Source organism: Triturus cristatus, chromosome 10 (genome assembly GCF_964204655.1).
Source record: "Triturus cristatus chromosome 10, aTriCri1.1, whole genome shotgun sequence".
Classification (NCBI taxonomy): domain Eukaryota; kingdom Metazoa; phylum Chordata; class Amphibia; order Caudata; family Salamandridae; genus Triturus; species Triturus cristatus.
In genome coordinates this window covers 268,341,396-268,367,653 of record NC_140593.1, presented here as the reverse complement: position 1 = coordinate 268,367,653, position 26,258 = coordinate 268,341,396, and the positions used below count along the sequence as shown (strand labels likewise).

At 41.6% G+C, this 26,258-nt stretch overlaps 1 protein-coding gene across 1 annotated transcript in view; it reads left to right on the top strand.

Annotated features, from left to right (window-relative positions):
- The window catches only part of VPS50 (VPS50 subunit of EARP/GARPII complex), a 748,521-nt gene that overhangs the window by 60,706 nt on the left and 661,557 nt on the right, over positions 1-26,258 (top strand). The window contains exon 3 of the mRNA XM_085630983.1: positions 792-914. Coding sequence (XP_085487109.1) covers positions 792-914 — 123 coding nt within the window. The remainder of the gene's footprint in view (positions 1-791; positions 915-26,258) is intronic.

Genomic DNA, 26,258 nt, shown 5'->3' with positions numbered 1-26,258 from the left:
TGGTGTTTCCGTCCACCGTGGTACCCCACGCCATGCTAATGTGGTGGAGGGTAAATGGCCATCGGGCGGAGAGTTTTGGCGGGCAGATTGCCACCGCCGGTTGGGCGGTGGCGATCCGCCCGCAGTGATAATAGGCCCCATAATCTTTAAACACCTCCCACGCAGACCCTTGAGATGATAAAGAACAAAGCATGTAACAGAGGTTAGTTTTGCACTCAATGTGGGCACCTATATTCAGAAGGGACCAAAGCTGTGTAACCCCCTCCATGTCTATGTATGGCTAGAAGAAAAAATCTAGAATGTTTCAAATTTAGAACATCCTGAAAATACTCCTTTTCCACACAGAATTGTATGCTCAGGGTGTGACTGTAACATAAGCCCCAAGAGATGATTGAATGTTTATAGTGCATTAGGCAAACACACATTGTTCATTAATGTAACCACTCAGGCATTTATTGATTGTACTCAAACCAGCACTTGGAGGCTCTGATATAGATTTCAGTGCTAAATAAATTGAACTGGAAACTTGCAACGTGTATTCATTCATGTTGGCGGTGACATCATGAAACTATTTTGTATATGCTTCTGTTTTTACTTTGTCTTGCAATGTACTGTTTAATTAAAAGGAGAACAGTGCGTATTACTTTCAGCTTGATGGGTGGTGAGAATGATTTTTTTCATTTTTGTTAAAAGGTAACATGAAACATTTGTATTTGATAAGCCGGGAATAAAGTGTTTGTGCCAAGGTGTATTGAATATTAATTTAATTTGCATGTTTGTCTGAAATAAAGGAAGAACTCCGAGAACTGCGAGAACAACCTTCTGATCCTCAGGCAGAACAAGAACTAATCAACAGCATTGAGGAAGTTTATTTTTCTAATGACTCCTTTGATATGGTTAAATATGAACTTGAGGTAAGGAAGTATACCTTTATTTTAACATTGATTTATAATTTTGCTGTACTTATTTTCCATTTGTTTTATCATTTTATATGACCTAATTTCTGAAACACGTGCATCTCCTACTCCTCAGCCATTTCAACCATTCTTTCCTAGTCAGTGTTACTAAAAAAGCACTCTAGGTTGTCTGTCTGATTCAGTGCAAAGGTAAACTATTGTTAACCCCTTCTGTGCCCATGACGAGCTGGACTCGTCATGGGCCGCGGTTGCGCTGTGCCCATGACGAGTCCAGCTCGTCATGAACCCCGCCCGCTAATGCAACGGCCGGCACAGGGCGGGGAAAAGGCGTGGCACACAAGGGGTTAAACACTAAAGAAAGGTTGATCGGACTAACTGAAATGATAAGTGGTCAAGGGCATGAAAAAACAGACATCTTTACACTGTTACGCTCTCTATCCTAAGGTGACATGGTGCTGTGAGAAGATTCCATGAATTTAACACATTCAATGGGTGTCTCACCCTCTGTATTTTTCTCTTGTTCCTTTATCCATGCCTTCAGCATAGTGAAACTGGAAGAGCAATGCAGCCGGCACCCAAATGTAGCCTGATTGGCCTGTAGGCTACTTAATTTAAGGGAGGCTCACTGATTGAGTGTTGTTGTGTATTGTGCTGTCAAACCAGATATCTCAAGGACAGATGTGTATTACTAGGCATGAAATTCAACGGTTTGTGTTGTTCTAGCCTAGCAAGTGGTCTATGTAGTAGGAAATACATATAATATTTGCTCCTTGTATAAGCAAAAAAGAGACTCCCAACATATCTAAGTGTAATGTACATATATAATATGCATAGGCGTCAACCGGTTCTGTGTTGAATATGTTTTGGAGCCTGTTAAAGCCAGTGCAGAGCACAATGAAAACCTCTTTTATGTATGTTTGAGGCTGTTCAGTAAGGGAAACTAATACTGGACGTCTAATCTTTACAGAAGAATGTAATGTTACCAGAGTTTGGGACCATTCAGAGTGTAGCATTGATCAAATTGAATGACATACAATCATGGACGATGACAAAGAATTATTGACAGTGAGAGTACATTATGGCAGTCTGGCCAGAGAAAATAGGGATTGTTTTAAAAAAAGAAAATATACAGAACTTTTGGGAGTTGAAAGAAATGGATGATCAGTGATGATTGCTTGATGAGGGGTACATACATTGTTCCACCTGATGGTCTAAGAAAGAAATTGTTAGACATTTTTCATGAAGGTAATTTAGAAGTAAAGGATCATGGACTGGTTTTGTTGGTCAGGAATTGATATGAATGTTAAAAGATTGTTGAGGACCTGTATTGTGTGTGAAAACTCAGACAAGTCTCAGGTAACATTTAGGTCTCATTAGGTCCTCTGACGTGTCCAGGCATGCCATGGGGAAAACTGGAACTTGACATAACAGTACCGGTTTGACATTAGACAAAGGGTAATGTGTAGATAATAGTGTTAGTGGATTTTTTTTCTGAATGGCCTAAGATGGAATTTGTAGACACTGTGGATGCTACTACATTAGTCAGATTTATGGATAGACCTTTGTTTTTGAAAAAAGGATTAGCAAAGGTGGTAATCATTGATAATGAACCACAGTTTCTGATTTGGTTAAGAAGTGTTTCAAGCGAACTGGCATAGTAACACATTGAATTATCATACTGTAGGTAATGCCAGTGTTGAGAGATTTAATAGAGCTATAAAGGGAGTTGTACAGTTGGCTAGGAAGAATCATCTGGATTGAGGATGTGAAGTACAAAAATTGATGTGGAAAGGCGACAATATAACTATATTCAGCCAGTTTGTGGTGATAAGAGAGAGAGGACCCTTTACCAAAGATAATTTGTGTTGCATAAGAGCTCCAAGATTGTTAATTGGACACCTGAAGAGGTAAAGAGCAACACAGAAGAATCAGAGGATGTATGCATATATATATATATATATATATATATATATATATATATATATATATATATATATATTTTTTTTTTTCTTTCTCAGAAGTGGTTCGAAAACCGGATGGGCGGCGCTGCATAAAGGTGCGTGGTCCTCGCGGTTCGAACCTGAACCGCTAATAAATGCCGAAAATCTTCTCCGTAGGAGAAATCAGGGTCGCACTCCAGTTTACTCGGTTTGTAGAAGTTTTATTTCAGTATTCCATCAGCAATCGTGCCAGACACACAGGTCTCCAAACCAACGCGTTTCGGTATTCTCCCAATACCTTGGTCACGGTCGATTGTAACGTATCACATGATTGGTTTATAAAGAAAAAAACTTTCAAGGAAATGCTGGTTACCTCATTTCCTGTTCCCATCAGGACTTGCTCCATTGATTTATGGGAGTTGTAGTCCGATGACTTTATGTATGTAAACAATTATATCCATAAAGTATAAAGAAAAAACATTGAAACAGTGTATAATTAAACTATTTCAAAGCAGCATAAAGTAATGAGAAACAAATCAAATCAACATTATCAGGTCGACTTTCACATGTGTCCATGGTACGAACTATATTAGTTTCTGTAAACCTGCAACATCGTAGTTATTTACGGTAAATAATTATTCCCAAGTATTTGAGTGTCTTATTTATTGCTCATTTGCTCTCCTCTAGTGGAGTGTCTCACTAAGTTTCACAAGGTGAGCAGTGGGTATTCATTATCTTTTTCAAATGTTATATTGTTGTGCGGTTTAGTGATTAGAGGATGTATGATGTTACAACGCACACTTTTACAACGCATGCACTTACAACGCATTTTTTACAACGCATAATCCATTACAACGCATGACATTACAACGCATGACACTACAACGCATTTTTAAAAACTACCTTTACAACGCATTTCCATTACAACGCATAATACCTTTACAACGCATACCATTACAACGCATAATATTAAATTGCATTTAAGGTAAGTATTAGATAGTATAGGGGTAAAAGTTACTTTTCTAACTCCAGGGGGTGCAACAGTAGAGTAAGTGTTGGATAGTATAGGGGTAAAAATTACTATTCTAACTCCAGGGGGTGCAACAGTAGGGTAAGTGTTGGATAGTATAGGGGTAAAAATTACTATTCTAACTCCAGGGGGTGCAACAGTGGGGTAAGTGTTGGATAGTATAGGGGTAAAAATTACTATTCTAACTCCAGGGGGTGCATCAGTAGGGTAAGTGTTGGATAGTATAGGGGTAAAAATTACTATTCTAACTCCAGGGGGTGCAACAGTAGGGTAAGTGTTGGATAGTATAGGGGTAAAAATTACTATTCTAACTCCAGGGGGTGCAACAGTAGGGTAAGTGTTGGATAGTATAGGGGTAAAAATTACTATTCTAACTCCAGGGGGTGCAACAGTAGGGTAAGTGTTGGATAGTATAGGGGTAAAAATTACTATTCTAACTCCAGGGGGTGCAACAGTAGGGTAAGTGTTGGATAGTATAGGGGTAAAAATTACTATTTTAACTCCAGGGGGTGCAACAGTAGGGTAAGTGTTGGATAGTATAGGGGTAAAAATTACTATTCTAACTCCAGGAGGTGCAACAGTAGGGTAAGTGTTGGATAGTGTAGTGTAATATTATGCGTTGTAATGGTATGCGTTGTAATGGTAGTATGCGTTGTAATGGAATGCGTTGTAAAGGTAGTTTTTAAAAATGCGTTGTAGTGTCATGCGTTGTAATGTCATGCGTTGTAATGGATTATGCGTTGTAAAAAATGCGTTGTAAAGGTAGTGCGTTGTAAAAGTTGCGTTGTAAAGGTTGTTCCCCGTGATTAGATGTGTATGTAAAGTTCTTCCGACTGATTCAATCCATTTGGTGCCAGAGTCCTGAAATTCAGGATATGGCGTGATTCCCGTTGGCGTAGCATTTTCTCTCTGTTACCACCGCGTGTCAAGGTAGGGATGGATTCTATCCCATGAAATTTCAACAGTTTCCAATTGCCATTGTGATGCATGTCCATGTGTTTTGCCACTGCGTTGTTTTTGTCTCTGTTTTTGGTAGCGCGAACATGTTCTAATATTCTCTTTTTTAGTTCGCATATGGTGCTCCCCACATATTTTAACTTACATGGACATTCGATAATGTAAATGTTGTATTGGCTTTTGCAAGATATTAAGTTTCGTATATGCCAGACTTTCCCACTGGCCATTGAAATTTCTGAGATGGGCTGTGCAATTTGGCATACCTTGCAGTTGTGGCATTTAATAAATCCTTTGGTTTTGAGCCAAGTTTCCTTTGGTTGTTTGATTTGTAGATGACTGTGTATAAGTCGGTCCTTCAAGTTGGTTGCTCTACGAAATGTTATTGTGGCTTGGGATCCCATTTTTTCACCAATTGTTCCATCCATTTGTAAGATTTTCCAATTTTTTTGTATGATCTTGGCTACTTCCCTTGATTCCAAGGAGAAATCCATGATTAGTCGGATGGGGTCTGTGTCAGACGGTTGTTCCAGATCTTTTTGTTTAAGGCATTCATTTCTGGTAGTTTTGTTGGCTTTGGACCAGCATCGGTTAACAATTTTTGTGTTGTATTTTCTGGCTTTGAATCTTTGAATTGTCCCCGCGCTGTGTTTTTTCCACTCAGATTCTTCACTACAAATTCTTCTTAAACGTAAGAATTCACCATAAGGTATGCTTGATATTAGGGCGGGTTGATGGAAGCTTGTTGCTTCTAAAGTCGCATTGGTAGCTGTTATCTTGCGATGGAGTGTGGTTTCCAGATGATCATTTTTCACATAGATTTCAGTGTCTAGGAAAGTCGTTTTTTCTTTACTGATTGTATAGGTAAATTTCAAACCCTTTGTGCTGTTGTTGAGTATAGAAAAATACTCCTCAAATTCATCTGTCTTTCCATTCCAAATAATGAATAGGTCATCAATAAAGCGAGTCCAGCTCACTATATGATTGGTATATTTCTCATTCAGATTGTTCCATGCGACTGTTTCCTCCCACCAGCCCATTGTTAAACAGGCGTAGCTGGGAATAAATGAAAAGCCCATGGCCGCCCCATTCTTTTGTCGGAAAAGGTCCTCACCGAACAAAAAGATGTTACATGTAAGGCATGTATTGATCATGTCCAACAGCATATCGTTGTGATGTTTGTAATGTATATTTCTGTCTTGTAGGAAGAAATTGATGGCATTCAAGCCCAATGCATTATCGATGTTGGTATACAAGCCAACTACATCCATTGTGATTAGATGATATGTGCTTTGCCATTTGATTGTTCCGAGAATTTTTAACAGATCTGTAGTGTCCTTTATGTATGAACGTAATTTGGTTACGTATGGGATCAGAAAAAAATCAATGTAATTTGAGATGGGTTCTAATAAGGAACCTTTGGCTGATAAGATAGGTCTCCCCGGTGGATTTGTTCGATGTTTGTGAATTTTCGGGAGAAAATACATTGTTGCCAGTTTCGGGAAATCAACCTTGAGGTACTTGCTTTCCTCCTCATTGATCAGGTTTTGTGCAGACCAAGTTCTTAGTTTTTTGTCCATGTCCAATTTGAAGGTTGCTGTGGGATTTGTCTGTAGTCTTTCATAGTAGGTAGTGTCCAGCAATTGTCTCATGGCCTCAGTGATGTAAAGGGTTTTGTCCCATATCACGATGTTGCCACCTTCAAACATCGTGATATGGGACAAAACCCTTTACATCACTGAGGCCATGAGACAATTGCTGGACACTACCTACTATGAAAGACTACAGACAAATCCCACAGCAACCTTCAAATTGGACATGGACAAAAAACTAAGAACTTGGTCTGCACAAAACCTGATCAATGAGGAGGAAAGCAAGTACCTCAAGGTTGATTTCCCGAAACTGGCAACAATGTATTTTCTCCCGAAAATTCACAAACATCGAACAAATCCACCGGGGAGACCTATCTTATCAGCCAAAGGTTCCTTATTAGAACCCATCTCAAATTACATTGATTTTTTTCTGATCCCATACGTAACCAAATTACGTTCATACATAAAGGACACTACAGATCTGTTAAAAATTCTCGGAACAATCAAATGGCAAAGCACATATCATCTAATCACAATGGATGTAGTTGGCTTGTATACCAACATCGATAATGCATTGGGCTTGAATGCCATCAATTTCTTCCTACAAGACAGAAATATACATTACAAACATCACAACGATATGCTGTTGGACATGATCAATACATGCCTTACATGTAACATCTTTTTGTTCGGTGAGGACCTTTTCCGACAAAAGAATGGGGCGGCCATGGGCTTTTCATTTAGTCCCAGCTACGCCTGTTTAACAATGGGCTGGTGGGAGGAAACAGTCGCATGGAACAATCTGAATGAGAAATATACCAATCATATAGTGAGCTGGACTCGCTTTATTGATGACCTATTCATTATTTGGAATGGAAAGACAGATGAATTTGAGGAGTATTTTTCTATACTCAACAACAGCACAAAGGGTTTGAAATTTACCTATACAATCAGTAAAGAAAAAACGACTTTCCTAGACACTGAAATCTATGTGAAAAATGATCATCTGGAAACCACACCCCATCGCAAGATAACAGCTACCAATGCGACTTTAGAAGCAACAAGCTTCCATCAACCCGCCCTAATATCAAGCATACCTTATGGTGAATTCTTACGTTTAAGAAGAATTTGTAGTGAAGAATCTGAGTGGAAAAAACACAGCGCGGGGACAATTCAAAGATTCAAAGCCAGAAAATACAACACAAAAATTGTTAACCGATGCTGGTCCAAAGCCAACAAAACTACCAGCAATGAATGCCTTAAACAAAAAGATCTGGAACAACCGTCTGACACAGACCCCATCCGACTAATCATGGATTTCTCCTTGGAATCAAGGGAAGTAGCCAAGATCATACAAAAAAATTGGAAAATCTTACAAATGGATGGAACAATTGGTGAAAAAATGGGATCCCAAGCCACAATAACATTTCGTAGAGCAACCAACTTGAAGGACCGACTTATACACAGTCATCTACAAATCAAACAACCAAAGGAAACTTGGCTCAAAACCAAAGGATTTATTAAATGCCACAACTGCAAGGTATGCCAAATTGCACAGCCCATCTCAGAAATTTCAATGGCCAGTGGGAAAGTCTGGCATATACGAAACTTAATACCTTGCAAAAGCCAATACACCATTTACATTATCGAATGTCCATGTAAGTTAAAATATGTGGGGAGCACCATATGCGAACTAAAAAAGAGAATATTAGAACATGTTCGCGCTACCAAAAACAGAGACAAAAACAACGCAGTGGCAAAACACATGGACATGCATCACAATGGCAATTGGAAACTGTTGAAATTTCATGGGATAGAATCCATCCCTACCTTGACACGCGGTGGTAACAGAGAGAAAATGCTACGCCAACGGGAATCACGCCATATCCTGAATTTCAGGACTCTGGCACCAAATGGATTGAATCAGTCGGAAGAACTTTACATACACATCTAATCACTAAACCGCACAACAATATAACAGTTGAAAAAGATAATGAATACCCACTGCTCACCTTGTGAAACTTAGTGAGACACTCCACTAGAGGAGAGCAAATGAGCAATAAATAAGACACTCAAATACTTGGGAATAATTATTTACCGTAAATAACTACGATGTTGCAGGTTTACAGAAACTAATATAGTTCGTACCATGGACACATGTGAAAGTCGACCTGATAATGTTGATTTGATTTGTTTCTCATTACTTTATGCTGCTTTGAAATAGTTTAATTATACACTGTTTCAATGTTTTTTCTTTATACTTTATGGATATAATTGTTTACATACATAAAGTCATCGGACTACAACTCCCATAAATCAATGGAGCAAGTCCTGATGGGAACAGGAAATGAAGTAACCAGCATTTCCTTGAAAGTTTTTTTCTTTATAAACCAATCATGTGATACGTTACAATCGACCGTGACCAAGGTATTGGGAGAATACCGAAACGCGTTGGTTTGGAGACCTGTGTGTCTGGCACGATTGCTGATGGAATACTGAAATAAAACTTCTACAAACCGAGTAAACTGGAGTGCGACCCTGATTTCTCCTACGGAGAAGATTTTCGGTATATATATATATATATATATATATATATATCTATCCAACAAAAACAGGAACCCATTCGAAATGAGGCCACGAGAAGTAGGTAAGCTTCTTACATTTTAATGGACATCATGCAGGCAGGCTCTCAGTCAGGAATACACTTTCGCTAAAATAACACGCCAAACATGTTTCGGGATTGTCCCTTCTTCAGCAGCGTTTTTCTTGTGGAAAAGAGAGAGCCCAATGTTCGCGCACCTTTGAATAATGAGTCCCTGCCCAGGTGGGCGTGGCCACTGCCATGGCCTTCTGGGATCAGTAGTGCGTGAAAAGTGTTCCAAAATGGGTGCGCTATCTTTTCCTTCAGTGAAGTCACACATGAAACCCCAAGTGGGTTGAAATGCAATTGTGGCGGAAGACTGCCCTGCTTTGTTGGTGTCAATTGAAGCACGAGACTGGCATCCCCTGTAAACGTCAGCTCCTTCTTCCTTTGTCTGACACCATCTGGTTTAGACATGGATCCGCAACAGCGGTGGGCCTCTTTCCCGACCGGGCCGGCCGTCATTTAAATCCAACAAAAACAGGAACCCATTCGAAATGAGGCCACGAGAAGTAGGTAAGCTTCTTACATTTTAATGGACATCATGCAGGCAGGCTCTCAGTCAGGAATACACTTTCACTAAAATAACACGCCAAACATGTTTCGGGATTGTCCCTTCTTCAGCAGCGTTTGTCTTGTGGAAAAGAGAGAGCCCAATGTTCGCGCACCTTTGAATAATGAGTCCCTGCCCAGGTGGGCGTGGCCACTGCCATGGCCTTCTGGGACCAGTAGTGCGTGAAAAGTGTTCCCAAATGGGTGCGCTATCTTTTCCTTCAGTGAAGACACAAATGAAACCCCAAGTGGGTTGAAATGCAATTGTGGCGGGAGACTGCCCTGCTTTGTTGGTGTCAATTGAAGCACGAGACTGGCATCACCTGTAAACGTCAGCTCCTTCTTCCTTCGTCTGACACCATCTGGTTTAGACATGGATCCGCAACAGCGGTGGGCCTCTTTCACGACCGGGCCGGCCATCATTTAAATCCAACAAAAACAGGAACCCATTCGAAATGAGGCCACGAGAAGTAGGTAAGCTTCTTACATTTTAATGGACATCATGCAGGCAGGCTCTCAGTCAGGAATACACTTTCACTAAAATAACACGCCAAACATGTTTCCGGATTGTCCCTTCTTCAGCAGCGTTTGTCTTGTGGAAAAGAGAGAGCCCAATGTTCGCGCACCTTTGAATAATGAGTCCCTGCCCAGGTGGGCGTGGCCAGTGCCATGGCCTTCTGGGATCAGTAGTGCGTGAAAAGTGTTCCCAAATGGGTGCGCTATCTTTTCCTTCAGTGAAGACACAAATGAAACCCCAAGTGGGTTGAAATGCAATCGTGGCGGGAGACTGCCCTGCTTTGTTGGTGTCAATTGAAGCACGAGACTGGCATCCCCTGTAAACGTCAGCTCCTTCTTCCTTCGTCTGACACCATCTGGTTTAGACATGGATCCGCAACAGCGGTGGGCCTCTTTCACGACCGGGCCGGCCGTCATTTAAATCCAACAAAAACAGGAACCCATTCGAAATGAGGCCACGAGAAGTAGGTAAGCTTCTTACATTTTAATGGACATCATGCAGGCAGGCTCTCAGTCAGGAATACACTTTCACTAAAATAACACACCAAACATGTTTCGGGATTGTCCCTTCTTCAGCAGCGTTTGTCTTGTGGAAAAGAGAGAGCCCAATGTTCGCGCACCTTTGAATAATGAGTCCCTGCCCAGGTGGGTGTGGCCACTGCCATGGCCTTCTGGGATCAGTAGTGCGTGAAAAGTGTTCCCAAATGGGTGCGCTATCTTTTCCTTCAGTGATGACACAAATGAAAACCCAAGTGGGTTGAAATGCAATCGTATTTTAGTGAAAGTGTATTCCTGACTGAGAGCCTGCCTGCATGATGTCCATTAAAATGTAAGAAGCTTACCTACTTCTCGTGGCCTCATTTCGAATGGGTTCCTGTTTTTGTTGGATATATATATATATTTTTTTTCAATCAAATGAATTGTGTCCAGGAAGTTGACTTAAAGGTAGGTGTAAGGAAATGTCTAATTTTGTATGGTCACCCCCAACGTTTTTGGCTGATGCTACTGTTTTTTTGACTCTGAGTGCACCGAAGCCTGCTAACCAGACCTCCGTGCCCTGACCCTAAAGTATATGTCGAATTGTCAATTGGAAATGGCTAACTTATCTGTATGTTCCTAGCAAATAGTACCCTGGTACCCACAACAAGTAAGTTAGGAGGGTACCCTAGTGCTTGCAGCACTGATTCTGCGACCCTAGAGGTCCCCCTACTACAACAAGTCCCCCAGTCCACTACTGCAGACTGGTAAAGCAGTCGTGTACTGCTAGCCCAACGTTGCTATTGAATCCGTGGCAATGCCACCACTTCCCCCATGACATGTGTGTAAGTCACTCCTCTGGCAGGCCTTCTGTGCTCTAAAAGGCAGGGTTCAACATACGACACAGGCAGGACATGTACTTGAAATTAAATAAAAATTATGTTTGAATAGAGCACTGCTGCCCGAAGGTGTCTAGGTGCTATGCTGCGGAAGAAATGGAGACGGAAGAGCAAAAGATTGATGAAAGGAGATCCTGCCATGGTAAGAAAGAGAAAAAAACTATTGATAAAAAAGCCATGTTTTCAGGGCCTTCCTAAATGCATGAAAATCTGTACAATTCTTCAGACAAAGAGGAATGTAATTCCATCTCTTGGTTGTGCAGTGAATTAAACTCCTACCACCCCAATGAGTTCTCTTGGCATTGGGGACCAGCACATTGAGGGCTGAGGAGGTTCTGGACGAGCAGTACCAAATGAATTTCTGTTTTAGATATTCTAGCCAAGGCCATTCAAAGCTTTAAAAGCATTGCAAAGTGCCCTGAAATTAATTTGCTTGTGAATAGGTAGCCAATGGAGCTGAGCCAAGGCTTGAGAGCCATATTGATGCTTAGGGATCCCGAGTATCATTCACGCCGCAGCATTCTGCTGGACTTGTATTTTGTTAAAGAGTCTCTGCTGTAGATTAACACATAGTGCATTACAGTAATCAAGTTTCGACAGCACAAGCGCGGTAACCACCAGTTTCTGAATATATTACACATTCCTACATAACTGCACATTTTGAGAACAAAAATAGATGAGGAAGTCACTGCATTGATGTTTTTGTCAAATGACAGTTTGTCGTAGAAAACGATATCCACGTTTTTAGTTCTGGAAACCGGTGTGGGTAGTGCTCCTAATTCCTGTGGCCACCAAGCAGGGGACCAGAGAGACGTATTGTTGACCAACAGGAGCACCTCGGTTTTACCAAAGTTAATTTTTAAACAATTGTTGGGCATCCAATTGCTAAACTCCAGAATGCAGCTATGGAATCTACTAGCTGTGTCTTCCGGGTTACAAGCCACTGTCACGATAATCCAAGTGTGGTCTGTGTAACTGACTGACTGAAAAACCTTGACTTTTGATTAGGGTGGCCAGGCGAATCGCATATAGATTTAAAAGCGAAGGGTTCAAGGATGAGCCCTGTGATACCCCACATGGTAACGTGAAGGTGCTAGGAGAGAAAGCATCCAGGGCCACCAAAACATTTTTTTAAATATCTTTTTAAATAGCCTGGGCAGAGCCCCTAATGCCTAGATCATGGAACCGGTCAACCAATATAGCATGATTGACCTTATCAAATGCAGGTCCAACAGGATCAATGCTGTATTTGTTCCTGCACCTAGACTAGATCTCAGCTCTTCTACGTTGCATGTTCTTACAATAAAACACACACAACTACAGTTTTACTGTGTAATGACTTGGCCACCCAATTGGCGAGTACAAGGTGACACGCTGACCCCTCAGCTGTGCTAACTCCTGAACGGTGCAACCAAAGTAGGCTCTCCAAGGTATCAAACAACTTGTTACATTAAGCCCAACTTGTATCCCAAGTCAAAATTAATGTAACTTGTTGCAGTGCACAGCTTTTGTAAAGCTGCTACATTGTTGCCTTTAAAACTCATATGCCTTCCCGGGCAGACTGCTTTCACCCCCCAGGAGAGACGTGCCACCGACTCTCAGGAAGGAGAATAATGAGGGATTATAGGCCACGGATATGTCACTTTCTCCTGCAGGAAGCCAATTGAATGTTCGCCCCAAAAGGCAGGCTTCAAAGGTAAAGCCGCCTTTGAAGGGCAGATATGCAACACCAGGTGGGGAGAGCTCCCACATTGTTGAGGTAGACAGGCTGGCACGTGGGGCAGAGAGAGAAAACCATTTGCCAAACTGGTTTCCTAAGGGACGTCTAGCCCTGAGGTAATCGCGATCCGGTAATGGGCTAGTGACGTCTGAGCACCAAGAGAAGGGTCTCTCCATCTTAGAAGTGGGCAGAATGGTGCACCCTGGGATAGCCAGATGCCACAGGAAGTGGTCACCAGGTGGGAGGGAACCTAGTAGCCCATTGGCTACCCACCACATCCTACCCTGAGGGAACATTCCGAGCATAAAGAAGTATATCTAGCCCACAAAACTCAGATCTCAACTGACTTGGATGAAGGACTGCCCTGCTGCACCAAGGTACCAGCAAAGAGAGGCTGCAATGGCGAAGACTACACCTGCTACCTAGTGAAGAGAGGGACTGTGCCTTCCGTGTCCAGGTCAAGGAAAAGTTGTCTCCAGAGTCCAGTCAAGCTAAGAGAACTCCAAGAGCCAGCTGACTGGCCTTCTGTTTACAGCATAGAGACACAACAGCTAAAGAAACCTCCAGGGGCAAGTTGGTAGCCCGAAGCCTTCAAGTTGCTACCACCGCCACCGTGCAGCACTGAGGACCAAGACCCGACGCACAAAGTTGCACTCCAGTTCTTTGAGCCTGGGAGTGTTGTGGGGGAGTTTACACGACTTCTGTCAGACCAGAGAGGACTTTGTGGGACGTTGACCCCGTTACCTGGACCCCTTCACCATCTTCGTGGACTGAGGAATCCCTGAAGGAAGACCCCTATCGACCACATCGCATTCACAGCATCCCTGGAGCAACTTCAGCATCCTCAATTCTTTGCATCAGAACCACTCCATAGGAATCCATTGCAATGCGGATTAAGTGCCTGGAACTGCAGAAGGACTGATTCTCCTGTGAAAGTAACTGTTCTTAATGACCTAGCTGGACCCACATACTAGCTCTCTGCCAGAGTTGGTCGCTCTAAGTACTTCTAACCGACTACATGGACACTCGCCTAAGTTTTCCTTGAATAAATTTGTGTCCAATTTGTTGACTTTGCCAAGGCTTGTTCACCATTGAGTGAAATTGCTTTGATTTATTATTGCTTGCAAAATCTATATCTCGAGAACCCTCTAGTGGATCTATTTCATTCTAGTGTTTAAATTCTTATACAAATACACTTTCTTTTTATAAATTGGAGTCGGATTTCTTGAGTGTTGTGTCAATTTCTTTAATTATTTTGGTGCTGTTTAACCCCTTGAGTGCCCATGACGAGATAGTCTCGTCATAGGCCGCGGTTGCGCTGTGCCCATGACGAGACTATCTCGTCATGAACCCCGCCCGCTAATTCAACGCCCGGCACAGGGCGGGCAAAGGGCGGGGCACACAAGGGGTTAAATGCTTAAAACAGCATTTAAATACTTTACACTGTGTAAGCCTTTCTGCTCCGTGTCGCAGCTACCCAGGGTTGAACTGAGGGTTTTATCAACAAAACCTACTGGACTGAATAGGGTTGGTAAGTGTATTATAACGTGAGGTCACACAACCACATAATAGTATCAGTTTTTCCTCACGGTAGGAGAATGGGTGAGGGTTAAAAAAGTGGTATGATAAAGAAAGGATGTTGCAGAGTTTCAGAACCTCTTTAGGTGGAAGAGATGTATTGTAATTCTGCTTTGTTGAGTGATGTCAAGATTAGGCATGTAAATAGATTATCAAATTATTGAAATAATCCAGGTGATTTTTTCAAGTGCTAGAATGATTGGTGGGTAGATTACATCAGTTAAGGAATACACAGGGACAGGAATACCAGTGATGACGGTACTGAAGAAGCCAATGATAGTAGCTCTGAGGAGGCTTTGGATGAGAACGTTGATGACCTTTACCACGAAGTAAGACGCACATCGTACATCCAATTTTGCTTGGCTACTTTCCTGATGAAGAGGCTTACTGCTAAAAGTTAAAAGTATAATGTCAGTGATAATTGGTGTGATTGTACTCCTTACTGCACACCATCTTATAGGATCATTTATCAGAAAATCTCATTTGGGGACGTTCTATTTTAGTTGCCTAGATCAGCATATGATAGCATCATTCAAACTCTAGGAGAGCTTTTTTTATATAATCATTGGATTGGATGTTGATTTCTTCTTTGACTTTTAAATTTGATTTTATTGACTCTAGAATAGTCTTTTGCTTGAATAAGTTCATTTAGTATATTGAGTGTATAGTTATACATTATATTATGTTTTTATGAAATGTACAATTTGTGATATTAACTGCTTTTATCATTTATGTAATTATGGCTTATGCTCATAACAATGAATAAATCATACAAGATAATTGTAGCCTTCTTGATCATCTATGGGTCCTCCATGGCTGAATTTTAAATGATAGGCCCACCTGAACTAGAGAAATCAATCCAAAGAGCAGCTCTTTAAAATCCTCTCAAAATATTGGGCATAATTTAAAGATAAATAGGAGGCAATGACTTCTGGCTGAAAAGGAAAATGCAAACCATGTCCATTCGACTAGGAAAATGGAGCTGAGAAGTAAATATAAAGAATAGCATTAGCATGAGGACTTGGAACACAGGGGAGTTACTTGAGAATAGGTTTATACAATTTTATAATTGCATCATCGTCCCACTTTGTGCTATTGAGTATCCGGTTTAATGATTGAAATATGTGAGAGCTGGCAACAATTGAGTACTGTGGGTACCATCACCTTTGAGGCTAGTCAATTAGGGACATGTTTTAGCATCTTTTCTGATTTTTTTAAACCTGAGTGTGTTTTGAGATTTAAAGTGATCTTAAAAATATTACACACAAAAATCTGCACAGCGTCACTTTAGCGCACTGAATGGCAATTTGTGGCAGATTCTCCTGTCCACTATATGCATCAATCAACAGGCAGACATTCTGGAGATAAATACATATCCATAACCCTTTCAGGAGTCTTTTGTTGATGACTGGTAAGAAAGTGATCATAAGGGCTGGCTTTCTACAAAAATAAGACCTTCAAATGTAAGGGGGTGTTGCTTAGTTGGTTAAGATTCTGACTGAAAACTGTAACAGTGGTATGCTGAACAATGTTATTATCAGTCACCTCATTTTGTACTAGAACTACAATGTGTAGAATGCTAGCTGCATGAAACATAAGGTATCCTGCTGTCATTGATTCTGTTCTAGAACAACTGCTAATAATGGCGAGGAACTCTATTATCCTACAGCGTCTGCTTTGTAATTTTAAAAATGACGTTATTCAGTCGAACAAGTCATAAAAGCACACCAGAAGCAATAAAGCATACAATACACTAATATCCATGTAGCAATATGAGTTAATTAACTCAAAATTCAGTTTTAAAAAATAATTGTCACAGGAGAGTTAAAAACAAAGTTTTCCTTGATAACCCTAGAGGCCAAGACAAATGTCACTTTAACAATGAAAAGGGCTCCTATTGGGGACAAATAAGAGTATTTTGACCCCGAGAGCAGAGCGCAGAACAGAATAAAGTGGCTAATGCATTGCTTTGAGATGCTGTCTCACCCACAAGGCCCCTGTTATGGGAAAGGAGAATTTAAAGTGCACAAGAGTGAGCCAATAACTATATGTGTGTTTCATAATCCACTTTAAATATGGCTCGATACTGTCTGTTGTTGACACTTGGGCATATTTAACAATTGTTTCTTTAGCCTGGGCCTTTTCTAGGCATATGGTCATACAATGTTTAAGGTAGCGTTCATTAACACATAACTTATATTCTGTCTCAATTATCTGAGGATTTTCATATAATTCAAATAAGCCAAATTACTGAAATGATTCCTTCAGATATGAGAGCCATACTATTTGATCTACCCTATCAAGTAACGCCGCAGTCGGTGATTCAGATTCTGTTTAGGCCAGCCTCAGGTGATCCCCAGATTTTGACCCAGAGTAGTAGAAGAGCTAACCTAATCAGGTCCTCAAGCTATGACATTCTGAGTTCCTCATGACATATTAAAGTAGCTGTATCTCCCGATACTGATAGTATTATGCACATAAATCAGTTCTCTGTTCGTTAGAGGATCCAATTTTACTGTAGCCCCATAACCCAGCACCATTTGCACCCACCAAGATTCACTTGCTCCTGTACAAACTCAGCATTTCTATAATTGGTTTGTTTTTTAACTTTTGGGCAAATCTATCTAAATTTGGCCTTAATATTCCTGCTAAAAGACTGGAATCTTAACGTTCAAAGTGATATCCAGCTAAGAGATTGATTAAAAAGAATCCAGAGATAATTAAAATTCTTTATCTTTGCTAGATTATAGTCCCTCATTTTAAAATGCTTGAACTTAGTACTTGGGTGACTACAATTCATTATATAAGACTTTCAATAACTTACTTGGAGGTCTAGGTCTTTCATGTATGCTTTGAATAAGTCTAGAAGGATCTGAAGGCCATTTTCTGTGCGGGTGATCAACTGCATTGCGGCGTACGATGAAATGAGTATGGACTTATTCCCCAAACATGGCAGATCCTTTCCATTTTCCCTCAAATAGTTGTTAATCTTGTCAATATATAGCAAGAAAAGGAATGGAGCCAAGATATACCCCTGCCCAACTCCCCATGTGGAAGAACAGTCACCCAAGGGGCCATAACACACCCTTACAGTAAGATCTTCGTGTAATTGCCTAATAAGAGTTAGGAGTTCAATCTCCACTCCCATCCTGCTTGTCAATTTCCATTACTTAGAGCGATTCACATGGTCAAAGGCACTTGATGAATCAATAAAAACTAGGTGCACAGAATCCTTTTTGCCTTGACATACTTCCCCACTATTAAGTAAAGCTTTAAACTAAAGCTTTAGACATTGTTCACTTGTCCCTATACCAGGTCTAAAGCCAAATTGAATGTCTGACAAAACATTATTAGTCAGGGCCCAATCTTTAAGGTGGGACAATAGTACTCAATCAATATAGGAACTACGGTGGCAGTCTTCCAGAAATTGGGGATTGGACCCTTGACTATTGATCTAAACACATATGTAATTAATGGAGCTCCCATTGGGATAATAGATGTCAACATATCTGCTGGGATGCCTTCTGGTCCCAAAGCCTTTCCTGGGATACATTTGTTTATAGCTGCAACTATCTCATGAACTTCAGTCGTATTTTTGAGGTCACGAATGAGCTCAATAGCTAAGGGTTCATTTAGGCACTTGTGGCATGGATGTATCCTCTGGTGAAAAAAGTTTGTAAAATGAGACACCCATGCGTGCACCGATATTATAGTATCAATATTAGAGGCACCTGAGTCCTTATAAAAAGTGGCCTATTAACCACTTCCCAGAATTTTGATCTGTCACTCAATTTCCCAGCCACTTCCCATGCTTTATTCGCGATCTCAGATTTCCTTTCCTCAAGGACCTGTTTATATTCCTTTCTAGCATTCCTAACATCACATGCTACCTGTAGGTGGCTTTTCAGCACCACCATCAATTTCCTATGAGCAGCCGAACATGCTGCATTAAACCATTGGAATAGTGGCATCTCTCGGGGAGGGACAGAGGATGTAAGATTATTTGAAATAGACCTACAGATATTAAACAGTTCAGATTGAATCTCCACAGGCCCTAAATCATCAGTTAAGCAGGCCCTGTTGGAAACCGTAGAATCTTCAACACTAGTTTTGTTAAAAGCAACTGGATCATCCTTATCTCACTTTAATTTTAACCCTTTATTCCTGGAGAGCTCCATATTATCGAAATCTTTTGGATTTTGGCATCTTAATAAGGGATTCCAGTGTAATAAAAAATAGATTATGGTCACTTACACAGCTGCTAGACACCACAAAATCAGTTAGGTCGAAAGATAACTCAAGTGGTAAGAGTATATCTTCTATGGTACTTCTGGTCCTTGGGATGTTAGTACGTTGTTATGGTGGCGGGCACCTTTAAGGCCATTACCTGTCTCCATAGGCGGCTGTCCACGGTAGGGCTCGCGCCCCTGGATGCCTTGCGGGATAAGTGGGAGGAGGATCTGGGTAGGCCTGTTCCAGAGACAGCGTGGGCGCAGCTGTTGCGGCGCACCTGGAAGGGCACACGTAACGCTAGGTTTCAACTGATCCAATTTTACACTCTCCACAGAGCCTACTTAACTCCGGCGAAGATATCGCGGTATTTCGGAGGCTCTCCATCGATGTGTCCTCGGTGCACTGCGGAGGGGGCTGACTTCGGACATATGTTCTGGTCCTGTCCAGGTCTGGGCTCTTACTGGGCAGATGTGGTGGCGTGTTTGAATCAAGTGACTGAACGTGAGCTGGCAGTGGACATGGGAACTTGCCTTTTACTTTGGTTTCCGCACACCCCCCGTACAAAAATTACGAGCAAATTTTGTGATTTGGGGCTGATAATGGCAAAAAGGGAGCTTACCATGCATTGGAAGGCTAGGGCAGGACCGAGCTTTAGGAGATGGAAGGCGAGCTTCCTGGTTTGGGCAGGGAATGAAGGGACGCTTCGTCTACAACTGGCCAGGCGTGCTTCTAATGACAAGGCGCTAGATGCTGCTAGGGTGTGGGGAGCCTTGGTGAAGGAGCTTCGCTGCCTGGGGGAGCCGGAGGAGGAAGGTGGGGAGAATATGGGGAGTGAGGCGGGGGCCCCTGGGGCCGCTGGGGAGTCTGCTCAGGTCGAGGCCACCTGAATACTTTCCGCGAGAAATCGGCATCTGTACAATATATTAAGACGTGCCGAGTGGTCGGGCCGCAGGAGTGGTGTGTGTGTGAGTGGCAGTGTGCAGCCTTTGGTCCTTTTGAGAGCCCCGCGGGGGCTCATCACCTAATTTGGAGTTCGGCCTTCTTGATCCTTGGGCACTATATATCTCACAGGGGGGGGTCTGCTGCGGGCATACTGACAAGGGGGGGTGGGGGTAGAGAGGGGGCGGGGTGGGGGGGTTAGGGAAGAAAATGTTGCGGACTTAACTTCTCCTGCACTGTCCTAAGTTGCCTGGCTCTCTTGCATGAGGCTATTGTATGTAACGCTGATTTAATACTGCGATGGTTGGGGAAAAATCAATTTAAAAAAATTCTAAAAAAAAATCTATGGTACTTCTGGCTTGATTTCCTATGAAAGTTGGAACACGTGCATTTCTTGTACATGTCACTTGGAAAAACAAAGTTATACTTCAACAACAATTCATTCAATACTTTCCATTATCATTTTGATCACTACTAAAAACACAGCCCTGTGTATCTGAAAACGTACATGTAATATTAAAATCTCCAACCCAAATAATATAGACAGTACATTTTTATTTTTATTTTTGAAAGTAATCTAAAAATTAATCAAGTTGATCATTGATATCCCTAACTGACTGATTAAAAATATTGTAGTAAACCTTAATTAACAAAAAAGTCAGGTTCGGGAGCAAAACCAGAAAATGGGCGAAAGCCCAACATTTTGTTGTTGTATGGTCAGTGACTTTAACAGAAAAGAAACTGGCGATACGACCTCTCGCTTTTCCCACCTTGGATGGAATTCCTAGTTGAAAAAAGGCATGGTACCAGGTTTGCAAAGACTGGATTCGGAATGACTATTCTCGATAGTGTGCATGTCCCCTTTAGCCAAAAGGTAAGATTTTTCCTGAGTCAAGGGTCTCCTTCCCCATCAGCAGAAGCCACTGTGGTGTAGCATAAATCAATCTCTTCCAATGTGGCCATAGGTTCAAAAGCATTATCGGGGGATATGTTATTCCTTTGTCTGATTGAAATGGATTAATTGTTGGCCTCAGCACTGTTTGTCCTGGGCAGTACAGATGGTCTATAGAAATAGCCAAGAGGCAGCCCCTGGATAGAGCCTGGTGGTTGAAATTGATTTTCAAAAAAATGTAAAAGTGATTTTGCCACCATCTGAGTTCTGAAGTTGGCAATCTCCATGAGACTCCTTTCTGCCAGGATCCATCCAAAGGGTTCCTCTAACCATCAACATTTCAGAAGATGAGTCTGACATCCAGCATACCTTACTTATGAGCCAGGAGATTGTTTTATTCTTCAGGCTGACAAAATCTTTGTGAGTCGATGTGGGCAAGGTTGGAAAATTTTCAAGACCAAGACCTAAGTAGTGCATTCAGGTGGAATTTGAGGAAAAATGTGGGCTTTCCCTGCAGGATTTTAAAAGTTTCACTGCTTGGTCCATTCCTGGCAGTCTCACTTTGTCCGGAGTTTGCTGGGAGCCCTGTTCCCTTCTGATTCTCCTTTGGGACCAGTGGACAGGTGTTCAAAGTATTCGATGGAGATGGGATGGATCCGGCCAGTTTCGTAATATGACCGTTTTCGGGCGTTGATGAAGACACCCCCGGCCTTGCCTCCTGCATACAGAGTTTACTGGCATCCCTGTTTGTTGTGGTAAGAAGTGAGAGCGGGCCAAGTTACTTTGTTTGGCTTCAGAGGCCCAAGTGAGCATAGATGGATTAAAATTTACTTCATATAAGATCAATTATGGAGTCCTTTTGATCGCTGAAAAGGGCATTAACCTTCTAATATGAACAGCCACTTTTCCTGCTCCTTTTCGGACATAGGGGTTGGGGTTATAATACCAGACCTATTGGGTTTCGAGCTTACTGACGGTCTTTTCCTTTTCCCTAACTGGCCCCCAGTTATCCTGGTACCCGCTTGTAAATTAAGTACTTCCCCCTGAGGCAATGTAGGTACATAAGTACTGGTTGGTACCGCCTCTGCAACCTCAGGACTTAGCTCTTTATCTGGGGGTGGGGTGGATTCCATATTTATACCACAGTTTCGGATGGCCGTCAAAGCCGGAGCAGGACTTAAGTGGCTATTTGGAAGCAAAGAGAGTGACAGGCGGCATTCCTCCAGCTCAATTTCTTTTGAAATGACTACGACTGCACGCTTAAAAACCCATCCAGAGTAGTCCTTGTGCTCCCCGAGGGGGCCACTGTGGTCTTGCGTTTCCCCATGGCTTACAGAAACAAATGCCAAAAGGTGGGAAAAGAAGAAATGGGGACGAATGTCTCAAAATAAACAGAAAGAGGAGCAGTAGATCCATCCGGCCTCCTTTTCACGCACTTTGAGTATATGATGGCAATAAAGAGTCTTCTTTAGGACCAAACAATAAACATGAAAATCTTACCAGGCTTATCATTTCTTTGCACAGAGCTTAGGGGGTGTCCTGCCCTTTCCTGCCTCTTCTTGTTGCTGACGGGTGCGGGACAGGCCAGTCCTCTGCCTGGTTGCATTCCACGGTATGTCTTTAGACCCGTTATAGCTCAGTCAGGTTGCGGGAAGTGGCTGAATCCTAGCCTTTTCTCCGTGGGGAATGCAGTCTGGGGGTTAGAGTCCCCACAGAAGCGGCCAGCAGCAACACAGTGTCCCGCGCTTCGGGATGTCTTTAGGTGTTTTATTGTGCAGTCAGGTGGCGATGGTGGGATGCGGCTGAATCCTAGCTCCTCCTCCGTGGGGCAATTCAGTCTGGGGGTTGGAGTCCCCACACAAGCTGCCAACAACACAGCGGCCCGTGGAATGTCTTGGGTGCTTTGTAGCATAGTCAGGCAGCGATGGCAGTAAGCAGCTGAATCTAGCCCCTCCTCCGTGTAGCAGTGTAGTCTGGGGGTTGGAGCCCCAGTTGCCAGCAGCAACACCGTGCCAGTCACTTAGAACTGAATAGAAAGCACATTAAAATAATGTGTTTAGTCTGCAGCAGATGACAACTTGAATAGCACAACCTACTAGACCAGATTTGTACATCTATCATTAATTGGTCTTTACATATCTGGCAACTGGAGAAGAAAGCAGTAAGCACCTCTGCTGGCCTGAAGAGGTTTCCATTATTTAATCTCTCTTTTGAAAGCCCCAAATTGTTGCTTTACTATTGAAGGTCATTGTAGCTTTCAGAACAAAGACCAGATGAGACTTGTTGTAATTTTTGGGACATGTTGTCAGGCTCCTCTTTGATTACAGAGTTTCTCTCCACAAGACACATTAATGAACCGAGTTGGAGAAATCTGCAGCTCTGATGATTTTCAGAGCAGGCATCACTGTCCTGTTTTGTCATAGTGATTTTCCCACAACCTGCAGCCTCTCTTACACAAATACATTTGTTTGTGAAGGGATCCTCTCTTTTACATGGTAAACTTTTATAATTTAAAAAATATATATATTTACAATGGTAATCTTAAACCCCAATTCTAGATATTTTGAAAGCCTTGTTTGCCACTATGGAACCTCAAAATACATGAATGATTAGTCTTGAAAATTCTCTTTCCTTTTCTGGAATTACAACTCCATTGTGTACAGTAAGTTAGTCATAGAGGGCTGGAAAGACCTGATACTTAATAATAGTGGTCACATATTGTGCACTTCCCTGCTAGAATCTGTTGAGAATAAGCCACTATTATGTATGAAATTCATAGAAATTGAAAGTGGTTGTTTAGACTGGCAAAGATAACTTCATTGTTGTCTTTTTGGGACACTTACGAAATTATGGGTAATAGTGTAAGACATCCCTCCAAAATTTTGGGCACTAACAAATCTGGTAGCAGAGTGATGGTTTATGCCCTGAATGAAGCTATATAATAAATCCCAAATCTTACTTAAAAGACCTGATGCCAGGTTTCAGGCTCATCATGGCCGAAAGATCCCGGTATAATCTACAATTTAAGCCTGTTTGCAGGATTTAAGTGTGGAGTGTGAGGTGCCATCACCTACATCGGTAATATAGTTGTTCGGGATTTGTTTGTGATTGACTAATATTGCTGCATTTATTTGGGTGTATTCCCGTTGGTCTAGAACTTCCTTGCGCTTGTGGAAACTTTCTTGACTGGCTCTTTTAGTAGAGCAAATAAGAAGTTATTTAAGAAGTTATTTAACAGAGCTGTGTGAATGCGGAGCAAAATTGTAAAGGAGGGGGAGCTTTGTGAGAAGTTAGATTTAGGGTATCGTCTTTCGTGTTGAGATTGGTCGGTTGGTGTGGTTTCACGCTGTGATTGGTTGGTAACGTCAGTGTCGGGCTGGGATTAGATCTTTAAACCATGAATAAGGTCTTTGGTTGGTAATTGGTTTCATGAGAAATAAAAGCGGAGTTATTTGGGTAGTTGAAATTTGATGTATATAGAACTGAATCATAACATTTGTTTTCAATCCGAATTTTTGAAACCAAATTGTTAACATGAAGTGTTTTAAGGCTTTAAAGAAATTGGTGAGAGGAGATGTTACTATTCCACTGCATAAGGGGGACAGAAGCACCGCCTGAGGGTACTCCAGCATACATCATGACTACTGAACATGGTTTGAACTCATGTCTTTGGCTCCGACAGTGGGATAGGATTACTGCAAATGAGGGTGCATTGAGTTTTCCTAGATATAGTACATTTATCACTGACATTTTTGATCATTTGAAGGGACAATTGTAAGAAATTAAACCACCACCTTGACCTATTCCATATGAAGCATTTAATTTTTGGGAGAAGGTCGCAAGGGAAAATGAGAGAGAAAGATAGTGGGCGAGCAGTGCAGAATTTTGCAAATGCTCGGTAGGAGGAAGAACAGCATAGATGGCTGAAAGCTATTATTGAAGGAACTAAGTTATATCCAGTACTTCAGAAGCTACTAATACGGAAAATAATACATCTGTGATAAAAACAGATTTTGGTTTCCAGACTCTTCCCCCAACCCCCATTGTATACTACACTTGTTGAGCGAGGAGATATGAGTACCAGTATTAGTCAAACAGTGGCTATTGCCTCTGTGGATCCAAGTTTAACACCCATTGAGCAGCCTTTACAAGTCTTGCAGATTTTACCACCAGTTATGACTCGATCATCCAGTGTGGTACCCTCTAGGACAGCAGCAGCCACTGTGGCTACAGAAGCTCCGGTACCTGTTGTTAATGCCCTGATTTCATCTTGAGTAGTTGCGAGAAAGAAGAATACTGAAGCTGTTGAAGCACCAGAGCAACCAGAAACCGAAAAGGAGAGACCCTTAGATATACCAAATTTAAAGGTAGAACTGGAAGAGATGATAAAGGGATGTTTGGAATTGGAACATTTAAACAAATACCAGAAGAAATAATTAATTTACATGTGTAAGAAGGTTACATGGAGAGCAGCTTTGGTACATGATAGATTGACAGATTTTTCAAGAAAATAAAAGGTAGATCTTTCCAATAACATAAATTTACACTGAAGCTAAATGGTAGAACTAGATGATCCACCTATAGAAAACATAAGGATTACAGGAATGTGCTTGCATATTGTGGAATTGATTAAATGCATTTGTAGGTGGTAGGACACAGAGAAATTGGAAGTTAGATTGGCAAGGAAGCATGGCAAGAAAAAGAAGAAAGCAGCTAGTGGAGAAGGACAGTGGGAACAACCGGAGAAAGAAGTGACAGAGAAATAGCAGGAGGAACTTATGTACATGGTCCTTGGAGCAGAGGTGATTTGGCACTATTTTTGAACAATTTTCCAAAATTGCGAGACAAGCTGGTGCAATAATACGCACTAGTAGAAAGATTCATAAATATTTCTAAAGTATTGTGGACCGGTTTAAATACATTTTTTGAAATTGTGGTGCCTGCTGATTAATGGACTGAATATAAGACAGCAGTTCAATAGTCAAAAGTAAGACCACCTAGAGAGAAAATGACGAATGCACCATCACCGGTAGTAATGGAAAAATATGAGGCAGTGGTTACCTTTTTGAAAGGCAGAGTACCTCTAAAAGCTATGGATTGGCTAAAAAATTTAAGAACCAAACAAGAGCTGAAGAAGACCGTTCATAAGTATTTTGAGAGATTATTGCAGGCGTTTCAGTAGCACAATGGACGTGAATATCCTGATGAAAGGAACATGGGGAGTTTTGTATCCCACTTTTTGTTTTAGTGATGAAGCCTGAGATCTGTGCACATATAACACAAAGTGTGATCTGTTGACAAAATACATCTCTTGATGAGATCCTGCGATACACAAAATATTGTAGTAATGAATTGGACTTGAAGCAGAAAAAAATTAA